This window comes from Diachasmimorpha longicaudata, chromosome 20, assembly GCF_034640455.1.
Source record: "Diachasmimorpha longicaudata isolate KC_UGA_2023 chromosome 20, iyDiaLong2, whole genome shotgun sequence".
In the NCBI taxonomy this organism is placed as follows: Eukaryota; Metazoa; Arthropoda; class Insecta; order Hymenoptera; family Braconidae; genus Diachasmimorpha; species Diachasmimorpha longicaudata.
In genome coordinates, this window is record NC_087244.1 from 202038 (window position 1) to 221465 (window position 19428).

Here is a 19428-nt window from a genome sequence, read left to right on the forward strand (position 1 = left end):
ATATTTTCTGAAACTTCTGTCAATCAAACAAGAATAGCTAGAATATCCAATTTTACATGGTGGGAAGACCATTCCTAGCTTCGGGAGCATAGTATTTTATAAATTACAGAAATAAAACAAATTTCATAAAAAATAGTCATGAAAATATCCATTTGACATTCGATGGCCTCTTCCATGACGCCATTACAATGTGTTCATGAGATGTATGAAAAACATGCGTATTATCATTATCGTCGCAGTAAAGCTCAGCGTGCAAATCTGGTCAATATTACTTCTACCGGATCATACGTAGTCTGTTTTTCTCGCTTTTTCATACGACTTTTGTTCTTACTTTTCAATTTCTCTTTCACAAATTTCGGTAACGGGTAACAAGTACTGATGAAATATTTCATGTCCCACCATTTGAAGAAGTCTCTTTTCTATATGAACATAATATTCAATGAAAACTGGAATAAAATTGGATTAAGGCAAAATAGCGATAAAAATGTGCATTCCATATAAAATGGTTTCCGAAAGATACTTCTTATTCAAAAACACGGACCGACCATTGTAATTTTGATTGCAACATTTTACATCTAAAACCGCTGATTCTATTTGGATACCATACAATACTAATCTGATGTGATCAAAATTGACCAGTTGTTATGTTGAGGTGATTACTGATTAGCCGTAATCATAAATCATTGACCAATCAGGTTACATAGGCAATTCAATCAAATGCATGCAATTTCCCAACAGTATCACTTTATTGAGTCCAACGTTGATATACATCAATATTACTAACAAATACAGGCAATAATTTCGGTTTATTTGGTCGCATTCTTGACCGTGAAATTAAGGAAAACTGAAATAGAGCGTCACTAATGAATGCTCCAATTCATATCCTCCACTTTGAAGCATTGACAGGGAAACGAATTCATAATTTGTCAAATTTGTTGTTATTCTCATCTTAAACACTTTTAGCCAAATGAAATTGACATACGTAAATAGATGAAACAATATTATGTGAATATTTAAACCCCTTTTAGAAGAGTTCCAAACGACTCGGGATTGAACGAAATTAGTAGCAAAAACAGTCTCTCAGTGACATCGTTACAATCATGAGAGAGTAAATGTAATTTGAATTCTACTCAATGACAAATCACAGATATTATTATATCACAGAACGTATGTAGCTCTAGATAAAAATGACAATAGAATAACAATAGAGTTCTGTAACGAAAGATAAATTTAATACCATAAATTAGGAATGCTAATTTCCATTCTCACGTGAGATTTATGGGCCGCTTTACATCACGGTTGCATTAATATTAAAGCAATATTTGACGATGTTTTGCGGTTAGAAAAGACTTTTCGTGAGTATAAAATGTATGAAATACCAGGATAAACTAGAAAATTGACTTATAGCTATATCACAGATAAGCATTGATATCAAACTTGAAAATAAACTCTATTGGACAAATACAGAATATTCACTTGTCTCAAGTAGAATACAGATACTGTGTCAGCTATCACTTTTTTAATAAAGCTCCGCAATGAAAGATAAATTTAATACCTCAAAAATAAACTTCAGAACATTAACTTACTATCTATAGTTTCCATCAGGAATAATATATGGTTTGTAATATGGTTTTTGTCAGTAAAAGAGAGAGAGAGAGAGAGAGAGAGAGAGAGAGAGAGAGAGAGAGAGAGAGAGAGAACCTAACCCATTCAAAATTGGGAATAAGGGATTAAACTAATTATTTTTAGCGAATCCAATACATATGTTTCTGCGCTTTTAGTTTAGTTAAATTTCGGGGATAATAAAATTTTTAGTTTATGTAAAAATTGAGGTTTGCGTTTTTTGAGAGTTAGAGGAGTCAATAGCATTAAGAATTTATGTTATTAAATTTTGCGGATAATTGACGCGCCTCGCGGTTTTACGATTTTGGCTATTGGGTTCAAGGAGAATTATTACGTTTTTAGGCCAAAATATTACCGAGCCACGTAATTTATTTGATTTGAAACCCTTCTATTCTTTTCGCGGAAACGTGTAGGTGCAGGTGAAATACTGCCGCTCAGATAAGTGGATTTACGGGGTAGGATGGGTTTTAAGTTTAGTTTTAGGGTGGAAGGCGACGCGAGTAATCACGACCATTACCATCGCGTGGATTGCCAAAAGGTCGATTTAGGTTACGTTTACGTTAAAATTTAGAGCGATAGAAAATAAAAACAAATCGCGAAAATGTTATTTTGTTTTAGTTATATAGTTACGTTTCTTCTAACCTCGGAGATCCCGAGAATACGACCGCGGAGATAGAATTTGAGTTACGCGAACATTTGAACTTTCGCGCCGAGACCTGTCAAGCCAACCCTGCGTTGCCATAACGCCCGGAGCGCTACGCTCCCGTCGGTCGCCATGCGCCGACCTGTCGCGTAGCAACAGTTTCTACGTAGACGTCGCCGACATCACCACGTGTTGTAGGAGCACCGATAAAATTAATAGGTAATATAGTGAAAAATAGTTGTTCATCGAGAAAAGTTGTAATCGGACCATCGCCCAAAGGACATCCAATCGTCAGAATACACCGTTAAGGATCCATCGAGGAGGAATTCCAACTGACTCTCGGAACACCGTTGGTACCGTTTGAGGGTGACCGTGAGTTTTTATTCGTTATTAACAATGATTATTGAAGATTAAAATAGCTAATCCTGATTCTCATCTCAGGGTAATAGTCATTGTTCCAGTTAATTTATTGAGATTATTGCTCTGTGCGGTAGAGCCTAAATAACGCCAAAACCATGCAGTTACGTCTTTTACGATTAACGTCTTATATATTGCTTAACAATTGCCTAGCAATTGCAAGCCATGCCAGGGTGACGCAATACTCATGACCTTGATGAGGTCACACCTGTTGTGGAATTTGGGAGAACATTCTCGTATTGAGGAAATACTTTGCGCGAGTCGTCAAAATATTTGATTTTACGTTACTGCCTTCTTGAAATTTTGAGTTCTTTTGTACATTTGTGCCTTTTGGTTTATTTTATATATTCCAAAATTACGCTTCATTATGGATTATCCGTATATTCCAAATTAATTTGGAAGAATTTGCAAGTTTTGCCTTTTTCCGATATTTATATGAAATATTGTGTCTGCGTTTATCGCCTATGGATTTATTCCATTTTTGTGCCTTTGGCCCTTTTGGTTTATTTTATAATCCAAAATCTGAATTTGGATACGTGTTAGTCGTGTGGATTATTTGTAGATTATTGCCTTTTACAGATATATTTTCTGGAAAGCTGTGTTTGCGTTTATCGCCTAGAGATTTGTTCTTTTTTTTTATTGTGCCTTAGGCCATAGCGAATTACACATCGCTAACAAAAAGTGTCTAACGATTCGTCGTTTCGAATACGAGTTTACGTTTGTTTACGTTACGCGCCTCCGCGAGAATCTCCCGCGTATTTTCTCTCGCCAAGGTCGCGCCTCTGGATAGTGTGTATCCCGCGTCCGTCGTTTTAGCTGCTATGTGTTATGCTCTCGGAGCCCGTATATTTTATCACAAAAAAACTTTTGTGAAAAAATTTCGCCAAGTTGACGTTTTATTGGCTGATCCTATTTTCCAAAAAAAAATGGTTACTTTTGTTTACAAAAAAAACTTGAAATAAAAAATACGCCAAGCACATCGTTCACAATTCATATTGGTTAGAGGAACCTGATATCTCAAGTGAATGAATCCAGGAACATTTATGAATAGCAAATCGCCATTCTAAACGCTAAATAGCAAAACGCCCCCTGCAAATTGTCGGCTCAAGTCTGATCAATGAGTCTGAAACACATAAATGATACATACGCTCATATGTCCATGTGTGAGCAGACTTTAATACATCTGTGATTGCTAAACTGGCCATCTTGAAAAAACTAGCGCCACCAACGGTAACTAGCGTCGCCAATTGCCAATTCGATTTTCAGAAAAAAGTCCACTTGGCGCGCCGCTTTATTTGTAAGTCAATAACACTGGGCGCTTTCCATCGTAGGGTACTGCCTAACACAGTATTAAAAAGGAGAACTACGATTGATCAAAACAACACAACAAGACATGTTAGTTAACACTGCGTCACTCTATGTCCCTTGATGGAAAGTACCGATTGTTACCGGTCAATTCATTACGAGAGAACGCCTCAGTACTTCATCAGTGGATTGCAACATTACTCAACCGGAGTATTTAACCTTCTCAATTGATTCAACTGAATATGGTATTCACGATTAAGATCATTTCCACTTGATTCCTCGATCGACCGTTGAATTGGGATAATCTACAATCGAATGTTTTTCCAGTAACTATATCACCAACGATTGACTTAATTTCGGAGATTGTACAATATTTTCTCCGAAATTTGTTTATTGCTTTCTAGAAATGAAGTTCGACACCCATCTATCTAGCAACTACTCACTTACATACAATTTTTATTTTCTGAAGTATACATAAAATGCCGGGCGCGCCAAGTGGACTTTTTTCTGAAAATCGAATTGGCAATTGGCGACGCTAGTTACCGTTGGTGGCGCTAGTTTTTTCAAGATGGCCAGTTTAGCAATCACAGATGTATTAAAGTCTGCTCACACATGGACATATGAGCGTATGTATCATTTATGTGTTTCAGACTCATTGATCAGACTTGAGCCGACAATTTGCAGAGGGCGTTTTGTTATTTAGCGTTTAGAATGGCGATTTGCTATTCATAAATGTTCCTGGATTCATTCACTTGAGATATCAGGTTTCTCTAACCAATATGAATTGTGAACGATGTGCTTGGCGTATTTTTTATTTCAAGTTTTTTTTGTAAACAAAAGTAACCATTTTTTTTTGGAAAATAGGATCAGCCAATAAAACGTCAACTTGGCGAAATTTTTTCACAAAAGTTTTTTTGTGATTTTTTTATAGGATTTCACTCATTTTTGCAAAGCATAACAATCACTTGCAAAATAATATAAGCAACAAAATCAGTGAAACATGGAAGGGAAAATCATCATTCAGAAATAATTTTATCTAATCATTTAAATAATTGTGACGTATTGGCCTCCGCCAATGCGTCGTTTTTGAAAATCGATGCCCAGACATGGGTCAGCAGTCCCACGAGGTCTTGGAGACGCTGTGGTCAGCTGCCCCAGTGTTTGGAGGATCGGTTTGCTCCCTGCAACGCCATTTGGACAAGGGACTGAACAATCCAACGGATGTTTAGACCATTGTCAGCACCCAAATGACGCCACAGCAGGGATCAAATAAAGCAGTTTCAGGGCTTTTGGCACGTCCAGTATACTGTGTGACTGTATGAGTCTTACGTCAATGATGACACAAGACAATATTGGTGCAAAAAGCCGTGGAACTGCTTAGATCAGCGATTTGGACTTGGAGGAGATTTAGAGACTCGCAGAGAGACAGATACCTTCCAGGAGCAGACCAGACAGGGTCTTCCACTGCTCGTAACCGCGCTCCAAGTCCAACTCATAACCACCTAATAACGCGATACCGACCCACTCGCGCAAGGAGTGTATACCATTAAGATCAAATATATATATATATATTTAATACATTCCGCGAGTGAGATTATTAAGTGTTGTTCCCAACCCGTCACCAAGATACCCCTCCTAGAAGAGTGAACCCGAAGGGCTCACCGAGATCTAGCCGGACGGGGCACGACGGCCCAGCAGAAGGGGACAAGACACAGGAGTGTCCCATCACCATCAGTCCCAAGAGGGGATATATATATATACACCAGCTACTAGTAACCGCTAGTAGCATCCAGAAATATATATATAACCCCTTAGTGAGTACACTGGGAAAAATTGAAGAGGAATCAGTTTGGCTATCCATTGCACCAAAAGAGGGGGTAGCGAAACCTCAAAACGTCACATTGGCGCCCAACTAGTTTTTGGCACTCATCAGGAGATAGTGCAGAAGAATTATGTGACACTAGAAGTGGGAACACACTGAATTACGCGTACGGAGCCGACGGTCGACGAAGGAAGGAGATTAATAAATAAAAACACAGAACCCCAAACAACACCAGAGAAAATTAAACCGACAACGCAGACCGATAGCCGAGACGGGAAGTATAGCAGTGACAACGCTTGACACCAACACCAGGAACCACCCAACGCCAAGCCAGGAGCAGCAGGAGAAATTTGGGACAGGACAACTCGCCAACAGCGGTACCGGAGACAACTCAGCGCCAAACCTGAAAAATAAAATCATCATTAGCAGAGACAACAAACGAGATCCGGGACAACAGGATGAATATCGGACTACTGACAATCGTCATGGGACTCGCGTAAGTACTGAACAAGCTTAAAAATTCCTCCTATTCGCACACCGCGATCTTTGGCCAGTCGGACCCAACGACGCGACCGACGGAACCGAGACTCGCGACCATATTTAACACACACAGAATTAAATACAATAGACATGGACGGCGCGTCAAACGAAACCACCACGGGAGGACCGACGGAACCGGTCAACCGCGAGACGACAACAAGTAACCCGACGGCAATATCATGCGTAGCAAACACGACAACCACATTCACAACCTTACAGTCGAGAATAACAGCAAGTACGGTCGCACCAACATCAGTCGGTATTCCCCAACCTTTCGCGTTCAGTTCCCCAATACCAGGGAACATTAGACCAGAAATGGGACAGATGGGTCCGCCCTACAGAAATAATCGATCGGATTTGGGATTAGGACCATTTAGCCCTATGCTAGGAATGAATTACGCGATGGGGAGACAAGAGTTGGGACAACAATTTCACAGGGGCAATGGAATCGGTAGATCGGAAAGGGTACCCGGAAGCCCTATGTCGGAATTGAGTGCGAGATTTGGAAGGGCCAATTTCGGTCTCGGAGGACCGAATACGGTCCCTCAAAATACCTTCGAAGACGGGAATGTAGGACAGGGAGCTTTCTCAGGTCACGCACCACAAGCTCACGGATTGGGCTTGGGATACAATCCATGGGCAGATCACGGCTACGGAGAAGATCAACGAGTGAGGAATGCAATAAGACCATTGCCGAAATATGAGGTAGGGGATGATGTAGAGAGATTCATCACCAGCCTGAATATGTCACGAAGACTTTTGAGGCCGGGAGATGAGCTAAATTTTCTGCACCAGTGCCTGCCAAAATTCGGTCCGAAAGCAAGATTGGCGGTAGAAAGCGCGCTAACAAGCATAAACTCGCTCGATGACCTTGTCACAAAGCTTCGCTTATCATTCGGAACTAGGGAAAACCTACGTCAAATTCTGGGGAAAATGTCGCGTCTGTATCAACAATACGGAGAATCGGTCACAGATTACGAAGCGCGATTCAGGGCTCTGCAATTAAAAGCACAAAGTCGACTTGACACGGATCCGACGGCAGATTACGGGATCACGATCCACGGTATTAAATTAAATATGAGGGAAGCCTTTCTCGCCGGACTCAGAAGAGACATCAAGAGTATGATGTTTCCCCTGACTCCAGCATCTTTTGACGAGCCCGTCGGACTCGCGGTCACGATCGAGTCGAAAATAAAAGAAACCGAGGATTTCGAACAGCTACGGAGGCTGCATGCAAAACCAAAACAGTCTCAAGGGCAAGGGAAGATTCGAAGGATCGAATCAATCGATGATGACGCGATTGAGGCTGATATGAGAGCAATGAACATCAGGTTCACAAACTCCACAAAATCCGACGGACAGAAACGTGTAGTCCGAAACGAAAAGAACAAACCCGAGTACCGAGGGGGGAAACAGTCAGACAAACGGGTGACGAAACCTAACACCAACGATAACGTTTGCTACAGATGTGCCAAACCGGGGCACTATGCACGGGATTGGAGAACCCCCGCTCACCTAATAAAAAAACAACGTCCAACGAATAAAATCGCGACTGAAGAAAAAAGAGAAGACACAAAGAACGACCAAGAGGCGGTCGCTAGTACCAGCCAAAATTTAAACTAAAAACGAGTCCAGAAGAGCTGCGCGATCTAGGACTCGAAGACATGGGCGAGTCAAAAGCGCAGAAAAAAACAATATATAAAACGGCCCATGTAAATTTCCGCGTAATGGACATACCTCCCACCCAAGTACATCTAAAGGTAGATCGAATGAAGGGAAGGGAGGGGAAATTTTTTGTAGACACGGGAGCTGATGTCAATCTAGTACGATCAGACAAACGCAGTCCGGAATTAAGGATAAATCGTGAAGAAATAATAATTATCAAAGGGGTTACACCGGGGAAATCGAGAACGATAGGGTACGTAACTCTGAACGTAGAAGGAATCGAAGACAAATTCCATGTCGTCGATTCGAGTTTTCCCCTTTCAGAAGATGGAATGCTGGGCAGGCCATTTCTGAAAAGCAGGGCAGTCAAAATTGACTACGGGGAAGACACCCTTACAATAGGGGAGGGGATACACACATTTTTAAATACGGAATCAATTTCCCTTCCGCCTAGGACAATTAAATTAGTCTACGTCAGAGTAGGTAAATTCGACGCAGAAGTCAGTTACCTCCCGCGAAGGGACATCAAATCAGGGGTGTACTTCGGGGATGCGATAGTGAAACCTAGGGAAGGTGTAGCTTTTTCATACGCGTACAATACCCGGGAAACCGATGAACGATTTAAAATTCCATTTGTCGACTTAGAAGAAATAGAGTCAATTGCAACGGAAGCGGAAATTAAAGCATTCAGCGAATCAGAGAGTTCGGAAAACCGATCGGAGAGAACCAACAAAATAATGGAAATGCTCCGGCTGGAGGGTCTGGATGAGGAAGAGCAGGAAGAGGCAGAAAATTTAATAAGATATAATCCTTGGGTATATAAACTTGATCACGAAAAACTAAAAGAAGCCAAAATACCGGGATATCAATTTAAACTAAAAGACGACGAACCCGTCGTAGTCCGACAATTCCGCCTGCCCTTCCACATCAGAGACAAATCTAAAGAAGAAATAGATACCATGCTGAAAGCCGGTATCATCGAACCCTCTGACTCACCGTATAACTCGCCAGCGTGGATGGTTGCGAAAAAACCAGGCCCCGACGGAGAGAAACGGTGGCGTATGGTAGTCGATTTTCGTCGACTAAACGAAAAAATGGTCGCGGACGCATACCCACTACCCAATATCACGGATATACTCGACCAATTAGGGGGCATGAGATACTTCTCAACATTCGATTTGGTATCCGGATTCCACCAAATCCCTCTAGCCCCGGAGAGTCGCCCCAAAACAGCCTTCTCAACCACGGGAGGACACTATCATTATACCCGAATACCAATGGGCATTGCGAACGGTCCACCAGCCTTCCAGAGGTCAATGGACGTAGTATTATCCGGACTACAGGGGGCAGGGTTATTTGTCTACATGGATGATATAGTCGTCTATGGAAAAACTTTAGAAGATCATAGAGAAAAATATAAATCGTTCGTGGACAGACTCCATGATGCACAAATGAGCCTGCAGCCCTCTAAATGTGAATTTTTAAGGGAAGAGGTAGCCTTTTTGGGGCATTGCGTCAGCCACGAGGGAATAAAACCTAACCCCAAAACAATAGAACCCATCCTAAAATATCGAAAACCTAGGGATAGGAAGGGAATTAGACAATTTATCGGATTGGCGGGGTACTATCGGAAATTCATGGAAAATTTTGCGACAAAAGCACGCCCCCTAACGGAACTCTTAAAAGAAGAGGTCCCCTTTGAATGGGGAGAAAAACAAGAAAATGCATTCACAGGAATAGCCCGAGAAATAACGTCATACCCCATACTACGACACCCAGATTTTTCTCGACCGTTCATCGTCACGACCGACGCATCAGATTATGCGGTCGGGGCAATCCTCAGCCAAGGCAAGATAGGCGAAGATCTGCCTATAAGCTATGCCTCGCGAGTAATGACAAAACCAGAAAAAAACTATACAACTACAAAAAAGGAACTCCTAGCGATAATATTCGCGATTAGGCAATTCCGACCATATTTATACGGAAGAAAATTCACCCTGATAACCGATCACCAACCACTAGTGTGGCTGAGGTCAACAAAAGACCCAGGGGCCCAATTACGTCGTTGGGCAAATGAATTAGAAGAATACGATTATGAAATCAAATATAAACCGGGAAAGTTAAATTTAAACGCGGACGCACTATCACGAAACCCGATACCTGAGGAGACAGAAGAAGTCACTCAGGAGAAAACCGTCGCAATCATAGCCGGAATGAACGCGCAAATTTGGAACGTAGAGGTCGGGGACGCGATATGGTACACTATCAGACCAAGTGGCCAAAGAATAGGACCATGTGTGATCGAAGAAATATGGTCAGATAACAAAGTACTGGTCATGCGCGGCGATAGACCAGATATCGCTCGGGGGGAAAACATTGTAGCAGTGAATACCCCCCCGACAGACTGGAACACAAGCGAGACCGGGATTGAAGCGGTCTCAGCTTACGTCGACATAAAGGTCTGTGATATGGTATGGCACAAGAAATTCTCACCATATCACACGGTGGGACCACACGAAGTTATCGCACTCCTTTCGCCCGACGTAATTAAAGTCAGAACAGGGAATGTCGATACACACGTGTCAAAATGCCGAGTCGTCTCAGTAAACGAAGAACCAAATAAGGGTCCTAGAACGACTTCACACGGAAGCCAAGACGCCGGTCAACCAATAGAAACCCAAGAAAACCGCCCGACAAAAAGGAAGCGAGGACGCCCACGGAAAATTCCTGTTAAATCAGGGATACGAAAACGACCCTCGAAATTACCAGCAGTTAAAAGAAAAAGAGGACGACCGCGAAAAATCCCACTTGAAGAAATATCTACAGAAGAGGAAAATATTGCAAAACGCCCAAAAAGAAACACGCAACCTCCTCAGCCTAATGAAGAACCGGAAACAGAAAGAGAGAGCTCTAACCCCGGAAGCGAACCCGGAAGTGTATTCGACCCCACACAAGAGCCAATACCAACGTCAGATGAAGATATGGGTCGACAAAACTACCAAGAAGATAACGCAACAGCTGACGAGGGAAACGAGACGACACTTGACAACCGAAACGAGATCGACAATAGTCAAAACAGAGAACCACTGGATGACGCAAATTACGATGCATGGGAGCCGCCGACGGACGCTGATAACAGCGAGGGAGAAGACCCCCCTTTCGTCGACAACGAAGAGGCACCAGAGTATCAACTGTCTGAAGAAGAAGACAACGAGAATGTCCGACACTCTCGAATGCACGTGACCGAAGAAAAACAAAACTTCGCATTTTTTCTCCCAGCATCCGGAGAGCCGGATAACGCATGCCTTAGGGTATTAATCGAAAAGGAATGGATACAGGCGGAAGAACTGACGTCACAACGGTGTCAAACGGGAGAGGTAATTAAAATAAGGAAATCCGACAAATGGGGATTTGGCCTGGTCATTAAAGATGACTCAGAGGCAGAAGTCCTCGAGGATAACATTGAACGAACCCTAGAAATATTTCTCGAACTAATAACAGCCGAAAATATAGAAATAATAAGAATGGCACACGACTATGATTGCCTATCGGGACGATCACGAAGAACAATCAGAACGACCCTGAAGGAAAAATTACGCGGAACCAACATACAAGTAATATTATGCGCAAGATTACTCGAAGTACCGACTACGGAAGATCGCATTTCCATCGTTGAAGAAAAACATACATCAACGATAGGAGGACATAAAGGTATCACCAAAACCCTACACGGAGTGAAACTCCAATACTATTGGAAAAACATGTCCCAAACGGTCCGAGAATACGTGAACCTCTGCCAAACCTGCCAACGCAAGAAACTAACGAGGGAGAAGGCCCGCCATCCCATGATCATTACTGATACACCAATCGACGCGTTCGAGAAGGTGTCTATGGACATCTATGAGCCCTCCGGCAGGAGCCACAGGGGACATGCATACCTATTGACAATGCAGGATTGTCTAACGAAATACGCCTTAGCCGTGCCATTGAGAACGGAACGAGCGGAAGACGTAGCACGGGCTCTCGCACGCAGATTAATATGTACATTCGGCGCGCCACAGGCCCTCTTGTCGGACAGAGGCCCAAATTTTACAAGTCAGATCACCGCGGAATTTTGTAAATTATTTAGAATTCGCCACTGTCTGACTACCGCGTACCACCCCCAATCAAACGGATCCCTCGAACGCAGTCACCATGTCCTAACCGAATTTCTAAAAACCCAAATCGGAGATAGCGGAGACTGGGATAAATGGATAGATATGGCGATGTTTGCGTATAATACGAGCGTACACGAAAGCACGGGATTCACCCCTCACGAGCTACTTTTCGGAGTAAAACCACGCGTACCCTCAGCAAGATCGATCGAGGGAATCGGAGGCAAACCCTATCGCGTATTATTCCAAGAATTAACCGAAGGATTAAAAAGAGTACGCGACCAAGCCCGGATAAACCTCATAAAATCGAAACAAAGATCAAAAAAATATTATGACCGAAAAGTGAGGGAAATATCGCTTCAAGTAGGAGAATATGTTTGGCTCTTAAAAGAGCCCAGAACGGGAAAAAGGGACGATGATTGGAAAGGACCATACCGTATTCTGGAAATTTTAGATCACAACAACGTGAATATCCAAATGGAAAGAAGATCAAAAATTGTACACCGCGACAAACTAAAGAAAGCGCGTCTCAGGGAAACCGAAAACCGCCCCGATAACCGAAATTAGAAAAAAAAAACGAAACGACGAAATATTACCCGTTTTTCGAAAATTTCCGGTATATAAAAAAAAAAAGGGGGATATAAAATAAAATAATAACTCACCAAAATTGAAGAACGGGCATCATCTAATTTGGCAGCAGTTGACTCCGGAAACCGAACTGGAGACGAGCTGGATGGAAAAAGAAAAAACAACAATGAAATTTTCAGAAAATAAAAAAAACATATATTAAAAATATTTTTAGAAAAAAAAATTAAAGAAAAAATGTAGATCCTGGACGCGGTAAAACCGGGTACGATGGCCGCATCAGGAGAAAAGAGGATTCCCTCAGCCTTACACACCGCGAAGACGATCCTAGAAAAAAAAAACAAAGTATAAAAAGATTGGCAAAAAAAAAAAAAAAAAAAAAAAAACGAGGATCATGATCAGGAGAGACAAATAGAAAAGGAAAATAAACACATACAAAGGCATCCCCACGAACATGCTCGAAGAAGGCAAACCAGTCGTACTCGTCGACGATCTCCTCCCCGAGAGTAGGATCCCCGGACAAATATCGTAGATATTCCAGAGGATCATCCCCGTATTGATACATACGGGGAGCCTGAAAAAAAAAAAAAAAAATATATATATAACACAAATTTAGCATCAAAAAAAAAAAAAAAAAAAAAAAAGGGGGGAGGATAACTCACCACCGGACAGGGACCCTCAATAAAGAGACGGGGGAGACAAAAATCACCCGATAGCCACAGGCGCAGATTCTCCTGTCGCCGAACCTCACGAGTAATCCCCATCCTGAGGATAGTCTCCACACGATCCCAACAAGCTTCGTAAAGAAGGTCAAACAGGAGACACGGGGCAGAATGGGAGAACAGAGGGACGCGATAATAATTCTCCACCGTCAGGGTAAGCCAGAGTTCAGTGACCTCTTGCACGGTTTCCCAGGGAAAGGACTCCTGAAAAACAAAGGGGAATATATATTAAACATAAAAAAAAAACAAAAAGAAAAAAAAACTTACCAAAGATGCCGGGAGAACTACGTCAAAATCCCCAACCTCAAAACCCGGAATCCAGAAAGGATGGCCCGTCATCTCACTAGAATCTCGCTGGCTATTGAGGAGATCGACCAACCCCAACCCAAAATATTGGCCAGACCGGATGGCGGGAAGAGTAAGAGCTATACGGTACTCAAAAATTTCCCGTGGAGCCCAAGAGGGAAGAGGCTCTAACAACAACTCGTGGAAATCATAGAATCGCGAACCACCACGAATCAGGGACCCAACGAAGGGAACCGTCTCTATAAGGTCCTCCAACACTCGCACAATCGGGTCACCAGCGGATAACACCATTTTATAACAATAAAACAAACCACAAACGATCGACGTGACAGACGAACAACGACTGAATGACCACACGTCAACGAAGAACAAAAAGGGAGAAGAAAAGGAAAGATTCCTAGAAAAGAGATTATAAACACCCCACACAGCATAGAGGGTAATGATAAAAAAAAAGGGGGATCAACTTACCAACTATGGAGCAACACCTGAGTCAGACGGAATCACCGACGACTGTCGGGATTCTGGGAGACGACGTCCGGATCCACGACGACGTCCGGATCCTCGTCGACGACCGGAACCTCAAGGACGCCCGGCACCTGGGCGAGATCAGGACAAATGGATAATCGACTTGATCCAGTCCCCGGGCGTGAATCGACGGGACCGACGAGCCGTCTGTCGACCCGATCCATACCCCGATTCGGGGCGAATCCCTAAGAAAACAAAAAATAAATTAAAAACGAAGGGGAATAAAATTATCGTGAATAATAAATTAAAGACATAAAGCCTTCCCCAAGAAGCACCACTGAAGGAGGAAGAAGCGGGTGACGTAGGCCGTCCCCCTCCTTCCCGCGGTCCCCTACTCGCGACGCTCCCACTTGAAGGAAGAAGCGGGTGACGTAGGCCGTCCCCCTCCTTCCCGCGGTCCCCTACTCACGACGTTCCCACTTGAAGGAAGAAGCGGGTGACGTAGGCCGCCCCCCTCCTTCCCGCGGTCCCCTACTCGCCACGCTCCCGCTTAAGGAAAGAAGTAAATGACGTAGCGCCCCCCCCGCAGTCCCCTGTTCGCCAGTCTTATTATAAATGGACCGCTCAAAAATTATATATATTTAATGCAATTTAATAATAAAAAAAAAGGGACTTACCGGTAAAAGCACCGCCGGTGGAAATAGGCTCATCCCCATTTGGTGATCGGGACACCTTGCTTAGTAATCCGTGCTGAGACATCCTTCACCAATCGAAAGAGAAAAACCCTCACAAAAATATTTATACACGCACTCACAAAAATATTCACAAAAACTTCACTGTTCGTCAAATGTCAAACGACTGGTGACATACGCCCCGCAATTGCGACCCGATAATCTGACACCCCCCCTCCGGAAGAGCATACTCTTGGGCACCAAGAAAGACGTCGGGCGACGACCGATATTGATACCGAGAAAAATGACCAATCAATCTCGCTGGCGCACCAACGACGATTATTTAAATTTCGAAATTCCCTAGGGACACCCTCGCTCATTGTAAATTTACACTAATTTGTAAACATTAATCTATTTAGAATTGTGAATTAGGGTAGCGAGAAGATGAATGGAATTGGGCCCAGAAATGATAATACGGATGATTATCGGGTGCTGAGAGAAATTTTACGGTTTTGGGGTAAAGGTTATACATTGATGCATGAGAAATATTGCGTATTTTACTGAAATATAATTCCAGAAATTAGAGGGAATAAAGAGATGGGGTGAATATATGCGTGGGATGTTAGAAATTTTTTAATTCACTTTGGTGATTACGGAGATATCTGAGACTCATTTTTTTTTAAAATAAAGGGGCTTTGAGAATATTAATTATCACTCTCAGGATATTTTTAATGGATCAATAGTTCTAGTAACTATTGCACCTGAAAATTTGATCACCTGAACTTGTTAAAAATTTAAAAAGAAAAAATTAAAATTTATCAAAAAAAAAAAAAATACTTACTTCATTGGATTGAGAATAATAAATTATAGTTTTTGGGATAATGAAATAATTATTTCGAACTGATCACAGCTCCATTAGTTGTAAAATGCTATATAAATATGTTACCAGGAAATTGAATAGAGGATCCCGCATGATCTCTACCTCTGTCAGGAATATATTTTAATGTTTTCACATTTCGCCCGAAAAATATTCTTATTTCTGACTGATGAACTGTAGAGTACAATCAGCCAGGAATAAGAAGGGGAGTGAAGGACGAAACGTAAACAACAAAATAGCCGCGTATGATTGGATGTTTCAGGCTCGCAGGGAGCCCGGAAACTCCAGGCGTGGAGATCACACGATTAGAGGGAGGAAACGGAATCCTAACCACTAAATATGCGAACCTGCGAATCTATCACACGGTGTGGAATATGATTACACATATCGACATAACAAAATTCCTAGAGAAAAAACAAATCCTCACACGACACTGGTTGGGAATGAAAGGGATCTGTACCCAACTACGAGGCAATTGTAATTTTGAAGACCAATTAGACCAGGTAATTAATCGGCTCGATATATTAGACGGTACTCATCGACACATGAGAGAATTGTTAGCAGAAACACCGGAGAGATCGAAACGAGCGGTCCTCGGATTTATCGGGAAAATAAGCAAGATTCTTTTCGGGACAATGGACGAAGATGACGCGGACTATTACGACCAATACATAGAATCCCTACAGAACACAACTAGGGAAACCCTAGCCCTTCTGGCGAATCAAACGCACATTATTCGATCCGAATGCGAATCAATCCACCAAACTATTCAAGGTCTAACTAAAGAAATTAAGACCTTGAACGCGACAGTCTACGTAGCCATCGGAAACATCCTCGAACGTATCGACACTATAGGGATTAATGGGAAAATGGCGAGCCTTATATCAGCCTTCGATGCGGAACTGAGCGAATATGAGCTCGACACCCAAATGCTGATTAACGCCATCCTATTCGCGAAAAGAGGATAATTGCACCCGTCAATTATGTCGCCAGAAAATATCCTGGACGCGGCTAACGAAGTAATTCAACATAATCGGGGGGCGGAGTTCCCGGTCCCCCTAGAAATCCCATATATCACCGAATTATTGAAACTCGCGGATCTGACGGCCTATTTTCATAAGGAAAAGGTCGTATTCGTCATCACGATACCGATACTTGAGCTAACAAAATATATCGTGTATAGACACTTGACAGTGCCGACCAAAATTAACAATACCTCAACGTCTCTAGTGGCCTTTATAACGCCAAGTTATCCCTACACCGCTATTTCGGAGGAAGCCAATACGTATCTCAAGCTTGACAGTGAAGACATCAACCACTGTAAAACGGGAATGATCGGCCTTATATGCAAGACCGCACGACCCCTATACGAGGTCAATGGGAACAAGGATTGTGAGGTACAAATGATCTCCAATCCCCGTTTTTCGAGCTCCGAAATATGCGATGTACGGGTAAAATCAATGGACCGAACATATTGGGCCCGAGTAGGAAATTCCAACACATGGGTTTTTTCCGTCGTCACGGAAGACGAAATACGGGTAAAATGCACAAGACGCGAACCCGCCACGATCATCATTACGGGAACCGGAACAGTCACCCTAGCGCCGGACTGCGAGATTCGATCGCGATCCGTCACCCTCACCCCATTCCAAGAACTGACGTCGAAGTTCGACCTAAAATTCGTGGACCGAGCCGTCTTCGACATACCGACCCTACTAAACAAGACAATACGCGGACTCGGACCGAACAATTTGACGGAAATCTTAGGCGATATAGGCCTGCTACAAACGGTACAGGTTGGACAGAACGACGAGGACAGCGTCACAAGGGACAGTCTCGGGCTGCAAGTCATTATCGATAAAGCCCGAGCGCTGTCCAGACAAGGGGATACAAACAGAAGACTGAGGAGGGTTGAACACGGGTTAGGATACGCGGGGATTTCGCTAGGAATTCTTGGGTGATTGCCGCGGCATGTTGGAAATTCTCCCTATGGTCGAAGGTCGCGACGCTATGTGGGGGAGTTAGGTTTTCTTCAGGTACTCGAAACAGGGAGAACGAGCCCCACCAACCGAGAACCAGGACCCCATCGCCGCAGGCGCCACCACGACGATCACGCACGAGAAAAACAAACCAAGAAGTACACCTTCCGATGAACACGCTCGCTCGAGGAGTACGACCGGGGCCTACAGCCACCATCACGGAGATTGTGGAGCTGGACGAACACTTGGAGCCTGTCGAACCAAGTCGCCCAGTCGAGACAGCCGCCCCCCTCACCACTCAGCTTGCGCTGATTCCCCAAAATCGAGTCACGCACACCCAACAATATCAGGCCCTTCCGATGATCATCGGGCCGCCGGAACGAACAGGAGCCCAGGGCTGGCAGATCGTCAGCCCATACTGGAACGGGGAGACGTCTTACTCCAGACCACCCCTCCAACACGACCTGGGAGGATGGTAACCAGCAGAACCAACCCCGAAAGCACCTATCAACGACCTCGCTAACTTATTCTTACGCTTATCCGAAAGGAGTTAAATACTGTTCTTGATGAGGACTTTAGCAATAAGAAAACTGTAAGGGTCCGGTCGATAGGGATAGTTTTAAATCTGCTCATATAGCAGGGATTTTGGCCCTTATGGCAGGGAAGTTGATAGCCCTTTTGGCATAAGCCGAGGCCCTTAAGGCACAGACTATATTAAAATTCGTTTCTTTTAGTTTAGTACTATTGCCACCTGATTGTGAACCAGGGTAGCAATAGTTTTATCAGGGGAGTGTGACGTATTGGCCTCCGCCAATGCGTCGTTTTTGAAAATCGATGCCCAGACATGGGTCAGCAGTCCCACGATGTCTTGGAGACGCTGTGGTCAGCTGCCCCAGTGTTTGGAGGATCGGTTTGCTCCCTGCAACGCCATTTGGACAAGGGACTGAACAATCCAACGGATGTTTAGACCATTGTCAGCACCCAAATGACGCCACAGCAGGGATCAAATAAAGCAGTTTCAGGGCTTTTGGCACGTCCAGTATACTGTGTGACTGTATGAGTCTTGCGTCAATGATGACACAAGACAATATTGGTGCAAAAAGCCGTGGAACTGCTTAGATCAGCGATTTGGACTTGGAGGAGATTTAGAGACTCGCAGAGAGACAGATACCTTCCAGGAGCAGACCAGACGGGGTCTTCCACTGCTCGTCACCGCGCTCCAAGTCCAACTCATAACCACCTAATAACGCGATACCGACCCACTCGCGCAAGGAGTGTATACCATTAAGATCAAATATATATATATATACATTTAATACATTCCGCGAGTGAGATTATTAAGTGTTGTTCCCAACCCGTCACCAAGACGCCCCTCCTAGAAGAGTGAACCCGAAGGGCTCACCGAGATCTAGCCGGACGGGGCACGACGGCCCAGCAGAAGGGGACAAGACACAGGAGTGTCCCATCACCATCAGTCCCAAGAGGGGATATATATATACACCAGCTACTAGTAACCGCTAGTAGCATCCAGAAATATATATATAACCCCTTTGTGAGTACACTGGGAATAATAGGAATCAGTTTGGCTATCCAAAGCACCAAAAGAGGGGGTAGCCAAACCTCAAAACGTCACATTGGCGCCCAACTAGTTTTT

The 19428-nt window shown here is 43.5% G+C and overlaps 2 protein-coding genes across 2 annotated transcripts; one reads left to right on the forward strand and one right to left on the reverse strand.

Moving 5' to 3' along the window:
* The first annotated feature begins 6200 nt into the window (after nucleotides 1-6200).
* Nucleotides 6201-16778, forward strand: LOC135171430 (uncharacterized). Its single transcript, XM_064137959.1, has 2 exons — nucleotides 6201-6306; nucleotides 16058-16778. Exons 1-2 carry the CDS (start codon nucleotides 6269-6271, stop codon nucleotides 16761-16763), a joined length of 744 nt encoding a protein of 247 aa, XP_063994029.1. The 5' UTR covers nucleotides 6201-6268; the 3' UTR covers nucleotides 16764-16778.
* LOC135171429 (uncharacterized) lies at nucleotides 13006-14073 on the reverse strand. Its single transcript, XM_064137958.1, has 4 exons — nucleotides 13744-14073; nucleotides 13417-13680; nucleotides 13191-13328; nucleotides 13006-13081 (listed from the first exon to the last, which is right to left on the reverse strand). The coding sequence occupies exons 1-4, from the start codon at nucleotides 14071-14073 to the stop codon at nucleotides 13061-13063; spliced, it is 753 nt and encodes a 250-aa protein (XP_063994028.1). The 3' UTR covers nucleotides 13006-13060.
* Nucleotides 16779-19428: the final 2650 nt, after the last annotated feature.